Genomic DNA, 12290 nt, shown 5'->3' on the forward strand with positions numbered 1-12290 from the left:
AATTTATGGTATTAACCAGTTCTGATTTACTATCTAAACCAAACCAAAAGAACCAAACCAAACTTTTTTTCTTTTGAACAACATGAACCAAACCAAACTTTATTCATAAATTGATACAAAGATGTTTCCAATGGATGTGAAACAATAAAAGCCATAAGAACAGAGCAAATCTCTTGACTTGCTCTGAGACAATGCTTGATAGAGAAACACACAAATGTTGAATCATGCAGAGAAACCCAAATGGAGTGAACATTCAACAATCTTCTTTGATCTGATCAAGGGTTCCAGAGGATTGTGGTATCTGCAATCATGGAAGTCACAATGTAAGGATCCATGTTCGAAGCTGGCCTCCTATCCTCAAAGTATCCTTTCCCTTCTTTCTCTGTGTCACGTCCTACACGGATTGATGCTCCACGGTTCGCAACACCCTATACATCCAACACAAAACAATCACAGTTTCAGTTAAAATGTAATGCAACCTTTTACTATTTGAAACCCAAAAAGCGTTGGTTATTTAGTTAGTTTACCCAGAGGAAAGTGTTGATGTCAGCAGTCTCGTGGTGACCCGTGAGACGGCGCTCATTGCCTTCACCATAAGCAGCAATGTGTTCCTTGTGTCTCAGTCCCAATTTATCGATTGCCTTCTTGATAATCTCGTAACCACCATCTTCCCTCATTGACTTGGTACTGAAACAATTCACCATTTGTGTGTTTAACATGAATCAGCATCAGAAGATCTCAACTACAATAGCAGATTCTTGAGATGTGTACCTATAGTTGCAGTGAGCACCAGCACCATTCCAGTCACCGGGAATCGGTTTTGGGTCAAAAGATACCACCACACCAGCAATCTCTGTGATCCTCTGTTTTTAGAACCAACAAAGAATGTTATTAATTAACATCTACACAACAGTTATTAAAGTTCGAATGTTTAATCGTTAGAACATACCTCCAAAATGAAACGTGCGACCAAAATTTCATCACCGGCCGAGATACCAACAGCTGGACCAACTTGGAACTCCCACTGCCCTCAACACAAAAAAAAGATTTGGTAATTAGTACTTTGTTCAAAAGATTTGATCTTGATTATTGAACCTCACAATTAATTATCAACAAGAAAAAAGGAAGATCAAAACATTATGAAAAAGATTTGATCTTTATGATTTATAAATTAATGTAGAAAAATATCAGATCTTTATGTAAAAGATCAAAATTTCTTGTAGGTCACGGAAACTACCTGACCAGGCATGACTTCTCCGTTGATGCCACTAATGTTGATGCCAGCGTATAAGCAGGCCTTGTAGTGAGCATCAACGATGTCTCTACCAAAAGATTTATCTGCTCCAACACTACAATAGTATGGTCCCTGCAAAGATAAATTTCACGTTAAGAATTTAGTAAATCCGAACATCGAAAAGAATTAAAACCCATTTATCAATCATCTTCTTCACCTGAGGGCCAGGGAAGCCGCCAAGAGGCCAACCAAGAGGCCAGTTCACATCTTTCTGAAGTAAAGTATACTCTTGCTCAATACCATACCTGGTTTTCAAAGTAAGATCTCATCAATAACTACGCATTTTTTACAAGAATCGGCTAAAACGATATTAAATAGGGACTCACCATGGCACTTCAGCTACAACATCAGGGTGGCTAAAGACCTTAGCCGCAGCGTGTCTTTTGTTTGTTGGGATTGGTTCGCCCGCTGGAGTGTAAGCATCGCACATGACCTGATTATTAAAACCATTAAAAGGTTATGGCGTGTCAAAAAAATATGGCTGCAAACAACAAGAAGATCTAAACTCACAAGAATGTTATTGCCTCTACGGAAAGGATCTTTGAAGATGGCTTGAGGGCTACAAAGACATAATACAAAACATAAAAATGATTAATAAACAAGAATCTGAATAAAATCATAGAGAAATGTTTATGCAGAAAAATGGTATGATATAAGATCAGAAAGAAACGATTATTAACTATAAGATGACTTCACTGTCTTCACCAGGAGCTTGGCCTGTGCTTGAGCCATCATAGTTCCACTTTGGTAGCTCCGAAGGGTCACTCACTGGTCCAGGAAGAGTCTACAGATAAACAAGATTTACTATAAATCAAACTTTTGGTAATATCAAAAATAGAAATAGATAAAAGTTACAAATTACCAAAAATAGCTAGAGAAAGAAAAGTTACCCTGGCTTTGCTTCTCATATCCATTCCTGAACCTCCAACCCTGATTTGGCATATGAAATAACACAACAATAACATTTTTTTTAAAAAAATACTCTTTAGGAACAGAGCCAGAAACAGAGCAGACATAGTTTTACAGCAGATTTTGAAACAGTAGATTTAATCAGAAAACTAAGCAAAAAAACCACCATGATAACATACACAAATTGGATCTAAAGGACTAATAAGAAAAATCGAAGGACTAATAAAATGAAAATTAAATATGTGTGTTTAGCAGAATCTACTCCATACAAACCCCAAAAATAGAGTTAAGAGTTGGAAAAACAACATGAACCCATTTAATTTACGGTCAACATGAGAGTGCATACGATCTAATACATAAACAACAACGATTTTGTGAAGAAAGAAGACGAACCATATGTATTCCGCAATGACTTTGTCAGTGGTCTCTGAGAGGTTAAGGTTAACGAGATCTGTAAGAAGACTCATGGCTACGAACACCGAGATTGGTCGATAGTAACAGTTGAAGCAAATGACAGATAAAATCGAATAAAATCTTCTCGTGTTTTGGTTGTGTATTGATATTGGTGGATGTGAAGAGTACTTATAGAATAAGAGGGTGCAGAGATCGAGAAAGTTGGTGACGTGAAGAGTTAGAAGACTTTCTGGCTCTCCACAAAATACCAAAATACCAAAACGTAAAAATCAGAAATAAAATATAAAAGATTCTCCTGCGGCCCAATGGAATCTTATATATTTAGTAATGTTTACAAAGTTAACATATACTTATGTATTTTTTTATTTTTTTCAGACATGTACACACAGGGTGACACTTTCCATGAGATATCGGAAAAAAAAATTATTTAAGGTAAAATCCATTTCCCTATAATATTTCTAAAAAGCGGCGGTAGGAATTATGAAGATACTACTTATCAAAAATTTATCAGTTCTTTTAAATACTATATTTTTATGAATATTTTTACGAGATATAAATAATTTTTATACTAATATCATGTTATTTAAAAAATTGTATAAAAAAGAATTTGGTGCAATATTACTGGAAAATGATGCTGGTGTGATCTTTCAAAATTAAGTGATTTTTGGTGTAATATGTCCGAATAAGAGTTATAAATGTTAACATTGGAATATAATGGAATCATTGATTCCTTAACTGAAGAAATATCTATTTTTGTTGGATAACCTTTATGCGTGTTCTCAGAAAAAAACAACAACAACCACTCTCCTTTGTATCAAAAAATTCTCTTTTTATGTACAAAAATTCCTTTCATATACAAAAAAATTGATGTATTGGCTTTTATTTTCTATTTGTAAAAATTGATTTTATTTATTAGTTGATATCTTTTGATCTAAAGTTAAAATAGAAAAAAATTAAGTAATAACTTTATAATGTTTCCAAACCACAACAAAAAATATCTATAACTCTATAATATGAAGATTTTATATATACATATAAATATGGTATAAAAATTATGGAAAAAATAATTTTTTTTGTCATCAAGATAAACAGTCTCTGTTAAGACTCTGCCAAACATGTGACTTAGTGTCTATATACCAACGGATGATTCCGAGCACCGCGTGCAAAATTGTCGGTCTTTATGTTTTGAGTCCGCGCCGAGGTTTTGAAGCTCTCTTTTATCCTCTGTAAAATAGTTTAGATATTTATTTAAAAGGTAAAATAATATTTCCCTAAATAACATTTTGAAAACTCTCGTCTAATGCAACAAAACAAAATCACAACTATTCTGATATGTAAAACTAAAATACAAGTATTCAACGATATTTTAATTTTCTTATAAAAATATCATAATACTCAAATTTGAAGTGATCTTGGTAACAAGGGCGGAATATAATAACCAACAAAACTTTCACAAAACAAATAGTCTTATGAAAAACTGAGTGTTTTTAGCTAAGAAATATGCAGTCTCATTTGTCCCCGAGTGATATAGCATATCTGAAATCATGAAATCTTTTCGTAAGTTCTTGTATCTCCTTCAACTTTGTCAAAAAATTCGGCAATGGCTAAAGTTCCACTAAAATTGCTATCAAGTCTTTGTAGTCCATCTCAAAGTGCTGACATGCCGAATGACACAACATGTTTTCCGTTGTCCAGCTTAACGCTTCCAACTCCAAATACAATGCGGATTCTCTTCGTCTTTGATTTCTTAAACCTATAAGTTATTTCATTCATCCACATTCACTAAAGCTCGAAGTAGAGGTCCAAGAACCATCTACCGAACATATATCCTTAAAAGATAGACTTGAGATGTTGCTACTGATGTTTCACTCAAATCAGTAGCTGGTTCATTTGATGTGAATCATGCTTGGCATTCTCTTATGTCTATGATCAGCTCAAGTGGGTCTATATCAATCACTATAAATAGTTATATGAACAATATTAATTTGATTTTACCTAGAAACCAAAAATATATACTTATGGTAACGAGTGTATTTTTTTTTTTAATTATAAACAATATTTACAATGAAAATTAAAGAAATAATGTTAGGGAACTATTATAAACAATACTTAAGTGATGTAATACAGTCTTTTGAAGTGTAAGTAGTACCATCAAATTTATTCAACAGCACAAATGAACTACGTATATTAATATCGTAGTTAAAATTATATTAATACAATTATTTATTAGTGATGTCAAATTTTTATTAAAATAATTTTACTTTAAATCATTTCTCTAAGTAATCTGAACACAAATTTGTGCATGTATCAGTTACGTAAGTGATGTAAACTCATATTTTGTATAATTTGTTTTTTTAAAATGATGTAAAGTAATATATATGTGTATCAATTTTGTTGAAATGATGTTATATAAATTGATATTACTATAATTGATGTTGAACCAAACATATTGTATCATTTACTAATAAATAATTCAAATTAATATCACTTATTTTTCAGATGCTACTTAAGTGATGTAATACAGTCTTTTGAAGCGTAAATATTAATTAATATTATAATTTAGTAAAATTGGTAAATACTTATATCTATATATGAATTTTAACTCTTGATTAGTAATGTTCACTTATGCAACTTACATATTTAACACTTTAATATTTTTATTGTTCTCAAATAATCATATAAGAAATTATAAAAATTTAAGAAATATTTACCAATCTTAGAAAACAAACAGAACTAGATACAATTACAATGAGTTTGATTTTATCTATTTAAGTTCATTTTTCTATGACAAAAAAAATCATATTTTAAATTTAATTCAGCAGAATTTACGAACCCAACATACACCAAATAAATAAGTGAACCATCATATTTTCATACGTATATTTTACGTATAACTAAGACAACATATTATTACTATTATATTGACAACAACATATTATTATTTAAAATAATCTATATATATTCATATATAAAAGTACACTTTCATAAATAATGAAAACAATCTGTATGCAAATTATTATGATTTATATATTTTCAATATATATACATGTACTTGAACACGGCAAAATCACCTGCCAACACTACAATAGTTTTTTAAAATAGTTTTTAAAAATAGTTATGGAATATTGAAAATGTACGGAAGGAATTAATTTAAAAGTTATTAAGAATTTTTTCTGTTATAAACAAAATAATGTTTTCTAGTAAAATTGAAATTATTTTAGCACTCACGTAAATATATAAAATAAAAATAAAACTGATGAGATTATATGAATGATCATGATACAATACAACTCACATGTCACACAACGTAATAATAGTTTTTGGCAAATTTTCTACATTAAATTTAATTTATTCGATAGAAAATTAAGTAGAAGAGTAATTTTATCTATTCTAGGTTTTACACGAAAATGTCTTGTTTTATATGTTTTTGGTAAATGAATTCTCATAGATATTAAAAATGGAAAAATAAATACAAATTATAAGTTGGATGCATTTTATTGCCAATTTTTAGAAATACCAATAAAATGCTCTTGTTAGTTTAAAAATTAAATGTATATTTTATGTAGAAATATCAATGAACGCTTTCTTTTTTGGATGATTTTTAATATTATTTAACTTGTCTTTTTAAGTTCTATCAGTTTTTTCTCCCGCCTTGAGTAGATCTAATTACCGCTTTGCTTCAGTATTATAAAAGAAAAAGTGATCTATTATTACCTTTCCTTCCTCCCGCATTTCTTCTCTTGCGTACAAATGAATAATTACCTCAGTAGCACTCGTTTATTTGAGCTTACTATGATGTAGACTCTTATATGGCCCTCGTTTATTTGTTAATATAGTATTTACATTGAATTTATTTGTTATTATAGTACTAAAATTGAACTCATTATCCACACATCTTCGATTTCTCTCCGGCCATTTTGTGGATTGAAATAGTTTGTCAACATTAAGAATCAGCTGAGAAATTAGTGAATATTTTACGGTGTCATATCGACATCACAAGGTCATTCTTGTCCTCGAATCTTGGCTCTTGAGTCTATTCTGCAATTTTTTCGACAATGATTTTTTTCCGGAAAATTTTACGTATTAACAAGAAATCGAGTACCAAAGAAAAACTACCGATGTTCAAAACTCTTAGCAATACAAAAGAGAACCAAATATTCCAAATGACTTCGTTTCCTTCCGTGGACCATACATATCCTTTTTATTGGTCAAATGGACCATACAGAACTTATATTGATATACTTAGAATAAATTGAAAATATGTCATGTCCAATTATAAAGTTGAGGTTTTTTAAAATAATAAGAAATATATTTATAAAGTTGAGTAGTTTTTCTATGGTTGCATGTAAGAGGCCGCTCTTGACCGGCAAGGCATTATTGGTTAGATGGCCCACCCGTGGTGTAAGATGGGTTGACGTTAAGCTTCGTTGATTATCTGTTTGTTTAAAATTCTCTGAAAAAGTCTTTGTGTTTTGACTAATAAAGTCGTTGATTTACTCTCATAACACAAAGGTGGTTAGAAAAAATATTATTAAACTCATAAAAACAATATTATAAAAACAATGTTACAAAATGCATAGTTTATATAGAAAATAAATCAATCTAATTTTCTAAACTAATATAGAATAATAAATAATAGATAATAATAAAATTTCTATTATAATATATTGATGTATATTCTAATATTGACCAAAGGATAATGTCGAACTTTTAGATTTCCCAATAGAAGATTTTACGGTGATTCTCTAATGTCAGAGATATAAACAATTTATCTAAAAAAATACATCATAAATGGAAAATGGTTGGAAAAGAAGAAAGTGTATGGTGTGGATACACACTGATGTGGAGCTTTGGAAATGATTAGTCTGAATTGTGTACAGGGAAGTAGGTATAAATATAATGGTGAGTTATTTGAAAAACATTTACTTAAAAAAATAAAAGTTGTTTATATGAGAAAGGTTAGTCAAAACTTAAAAAATCACTAGACCCTGATCCGTGCGCTAGCGCGGATATAAATTTTCGGTTTTTAGTTATTTATTTAATTAAATGATGTATTTGTAATATTTGATGTATTATATTCACCAAGTAAATAATTTTTTTTGGCTTCTTAAATCTATCTATTTATGACGAATATTCGATATCATATAAAAAATTGAACAAATAGGCGTAATTAGAGAATTGTAGACGATATATAAAAATAATGGTTATTAATGTGAAATATTAAGAAATATTATATTATGACTTAGTATGGCATAAAAGATTATAAATTAGTTATACATGTTTAAAGAAAATACAATGATTTTTAAACTTCTATGAAAAATTTAACATATGAAAAAGAGTGATGAATTAGTCATCAAATTGTAAATAATTTCATAATTTTATTAATAATAAATTATTTATAGGCTTTGTATTTATTAATTTGTTTTTTATAAAGCTTAGAAAATCAATAGGATGATTGGTTGGTTGATACATCCTATAAAGAAAACGAAAACTATAGGTGGTTTGAATATTGTACATCAATCGATGCATGATGTAAGTTGACTATATAAAACTTGAGCATGACCATTTCAAACTAAAGTATATGTAGGTTATATGCATTTGTTATATTGTAGTTAATATATTTTAAATATTACATACGCCAAGTGATTCACGTTTTCGTAAAAATAATATTTAAGTTTATTATTGGGCCGTACCGTCCGTAATAAGCTACGTTAAATATGATGTATTTTTAGGTTTATTTAATGATATTAAGTCTAAATTTGATTAAATAAAACTCATTAGTTTAACTGGAAAAGACATCCATTAAAATATATAGGTTCATTTAATGACATTAAGTTTAAATTTGATTAAAGAAAACTCATTAATTTAACTGAAAACACAAACGTTAAATATATAGTTTAATTTAATTTTCAGTGGCATGGAAGTGTAAAATAAGTTAGAAAACTTATGGATATTTTTTAATGGGTACTTCTCTTTTAATAATATAGATGAACTTGGTAAGAGTAAAGTTACATAAATATTAAATACTAGATTTTGTGATGACTTCTACGTGATTATGAATGTCCTCTCTTTAATACATCTCTTCTTTATTACAGCTGAATTATTTTCTTTCTTTTTTCTTCTCCGAATCGACGCAACTCTTTTGAGAGATTCTTAATTAAATGGGTTAATGTCAGTCTACTTGATGAACCAAGATCTCGGTGAATTACCAAGAATGGATCCTGAAAGTAAATAACTATGCACTTAATCCTTTTAGATACTAGGGGTAATTGTGGATGGAATTCTTGTTTCATCTCAATATGTGCTAGGATTATTGTAATTGTGAATTTTGCGTTTTGAATTGTTTTTCAAGTTTTTTTTATTGTTGTAGGGTTAGAGTTGTGATGATGAACTCTGTATGCATTGTTCTTCACTTATGAAAAACTAAATTGTGTGAGTAATGTGATTAATATAGTTCGTGTTGTTGTTTGCTGTGTCACTGAGACTTATTGTTTATTTGTCTTTTTAATATGTTTCTTGTACTGTTGAGAGTACATAAATTATATTAAAGTTGTTGAGAGTATCTTTTGTTTCTGGATATTTTTTTCTTCAGTATAGTTGTGTAAGTTGTGTGTATTAAGAAATAATTTTTATTATCCTTACTATGTTTGTTATATGTTTTTATTTTATTTTTAAACTTGTTGCTCTTACCTAATCTTTAAAACAAATACATGAAGACTTGTAGAAATAACTATAAAATGGTGACAATTCTGAGTATTTGGGATTTAATGAGTTTTAAACGAATATGTATTTTTCATAAGAAGACAAGAGCATTGTCCTGTTGACATTGGACATATAAGCTATTTATATAAGACAAGAGGAGTAGGCATGTGGAGCTGTTGTTGCCGCCTTTGTGTCTGTCGGGATTGTCTCTTGTATCTTATGTTGTGGCTGTGTTTGTTTATCTTTTATTTGATGGATAATATGTAAACAAAAATCATTGTTAGTTGTATTTATCAGAGTTCATAATTTACTCTGTTTTTTTTTGTTTAGGTAATTTCACTGATCTTGGTTATCTTCTTCGTCTTCTTCGTTGCAAAAGTAAGTTTGTAAATTGTTAAATAGCTGGCCGTGTAGTTTGTATTTGTTTAGCTGACTCGATGTATGTGTTGTTGCGAAAGTAAGTATGTAAATTGTTAAATAGTTGGCCGTGTAGTTTGTATTTGTTTAGCTGACTCGATGTATGTGTCGTTGAGTTTTAGTTGAGGTGATTGTTTGGTATATTTGTTTTGAAGTTTATTTCTAAGATTGGACAAAAAAGAGAAGTGATCATTAATTATTCGTCTTTTTTAAAATTCTAGTTTTTGGTGTTTTGATTGTTTGGGTTGTTGTGGTTTCTTTTAAGCTGTAAAATAAAGGTTTGTGTAAAATTAGTTTGATAAGTAAGGGAGATAAATCCACAAAATTTGGGTAGGAATTATTTCTGATTATTGATGTTAGCACAATATAGATAATAATATAAAGGGAATTGTGTGTTGATTGTTTCTTACAAATCAATGAGGAGACGGATAACGACTCGAGTTGTTTCTTTGCTAAAGTCAGAGCCTTGGACATAACGGATTTTTCCAACCACATCTGCGAGTTTAAATATCAGTTATGATAACGAAACATATTATAAACTCATATGCAATATGATAATATACCTGAGAGTTCTAGGTTTGTGTTTGCAATCATTTGGAAATTGTCAAACTGTCTACTTATGATTGAAGATTGATCTCAGGAGCACCCGTGATGACTTCATCAATAATAGTTGGTGAGATGAAATGAATGAGAATGGATGATCAATTATCTTGTACATGCTTGAGCACCTAGCAACCTCAAAACGATCGACTTTGACAATAGAACCGACTTTCAAAGATGACATGTAATGATTAGCACGTCCGGCGGGAATAAACTCCTGAATCACGGAATCTGCAAATAATATTATTTAATAAAGAATCAGAAAATCAATTAAAAACAATTATATTAAATATGTGTGATAAATCGAAGATTAACTTACCTTTTCATCAAGGAAGAGAACCGTGATTTCCATAAACTCCCTGTCTGAATCTCATAAACGAGGAGGTTAGAGGCTATGCTCTGACTACTATGACCAACACAGAGAGACTCAAAGGTTGAGTGATGGATGCCCGGAACGCCGGTTTGAGGAACTGGAGAGGCAGAGAGACATTTTCTAGAACATCGTTAAAGCTAAGAGGAATCAATGAGTTTTGTGAAGATGCAGATTGGGTTCATCAAAGATGAGAATCATATATACATGGTTTACAGAAAGACTACAAATCAGGAACATTTAAGATCAAGCGATTTAAGATGGGGAGATGAAGAGTTCACCGGTGAAAAAATAGATTACAAACAAACACACATCGCAACTTTGTAACTCAGACTTGTCTAAGACAATGATGAAAAAACCTAACTCGTGTTAAACGAAGACATTTTACAATATGGAAAACTAGAATTGTTGTTTTTTTCATATAACTTGATGAACCTCATTTTAAAATGAAACTCATAATACACTTGTAGGCCGGCCCACAGAGAAAACCGAAGAAGCAAAGGTTTCCGACCTTCATAAATATATATTAGTTTCGGCCATCAATGTACAAAATATTCTTTAGTTTAGTGGTATAAATGTCGGTATTTATATCTCAATAACCCGGGTTCGAACCACAAGCTTGACAGTTGTTCACACTTTTTAAAAGTAGAACCCACCAAAATGCTGACGTGTCGCCTCAAGAATAACTCAACTGCCTCATTATATTATAGATTGCAGAACTCCCATATGTGCGTTTGCAAAGGTTCTCATTGGTTTTATTTTACCATGATTCTTGGTTATCACCAATTTTAGTGTACTGATTTCTTGAACCATTAAACTTGAGCTCCAGTTTTCTCCGAGAAGTGAAATTGTCGTCCCTTGAAAGACAAGAATAGTGACACCGCTAGAGTTCTAAACTTAAGGGACCGACTGGTTTAAACGCAGCGGTTGCGGTTGCGGGAGTTTACAGATGCGGATGGTTGCGGTTTCAAGCGTTATTAAGCGTTTTGTATGACTGGTACAACGTTTGAAAATTGTTGCGTTTGCGGGATATTTGTGACTGGTTGATTATAAGATATTGCAGAGTTTAATAATAAATTACCCATATCAACATATTATAACATTAAAAAAATAAAAAAAGATAATAAAATATAATAATTATCAATATAATATGATTAATAAAAATATTTTGTTTATTTATAAAAAAATTCAAATTAGTTGAAAGTTATAGTTTTAATAAAATTTGTTTTGAAGATTTACATTAAAAAAATTTTAAAAATATTTTATTTCGTTTTATATATGTCTATATCTTTATAAATATGTGTATATAAATGTTTAAAAATTCTAATATATAGTTAGTTAATTTTTTTCATAAAGCAAATTATGATATTGTTTGTGGATTTTAAATATAAAATATGTATATATTTTTATTTATAATATTTCCATTTTAAAATAATTTTGAAAATAATTTTATTTTTATTTTTTCATCCGCAACTGCAAACGCTAACTGGAACCAGGTTTTGACTTTAAGAGGTTCGGAGTGGTTTGGAACGATTTGTAGCGGTTTGTATGATTGTTTCAAAACGCTGTCAACCATCACCAACC

At 30.0% G+C, this 12290-nt stretch overlaps 1 protein-coding gene across 1 annotated transcript; it reads right to left on the minus strand.

Annotated features, from left to right (window-relative positions):
- Nucleotides 1–79: 79 nt before the first annotated feature.
- LOC103863734 (glutamine synthetase cytosolic isozyme 1-1) lies at nt 80–2854 on the minus strand. The gene is made up of 11 exons (XM_009141486.3): nt 2597–2854; nt 2185–2224; nt 1975–2078; nt 1805–1853; nt 1621–1727; nt 1452–1539; nt 1238–1366; nt 950–1024; nt 772–863; nt 528–687; nt 80–428 (listed from the first exon to the last, which is right to left on the minus strand). Exons 1-11 carry the CDS (start codon nt 2668–2670, stop codon nt 276–278), a joined length of 1071 nt encoding a protein of 356 aa, XP_009139734.1. The 5' UTR covers nt 2671–2854; the 3' UTR covers nt 80–275.
- Between the last annotated feature and the right edge of the window lie 9436 nt (nt 2855–12290).

The sequence above is a fragment of the Brassica rapa genome, chromosome A04 (genome assembly GCF_000309985.2).
Source record: "Brassica rapa cultivar Chiifu-401-42 chromosome A04, CAAS_Brap_v3.01, whole genome shotgun sequence".
Lineage (NCBI taxonomy): Eukaryota > Viridiplantae > Streptophyta > Magnoliopsida > Brassicales > Brassicaceae > Brassica > Brassica rapa.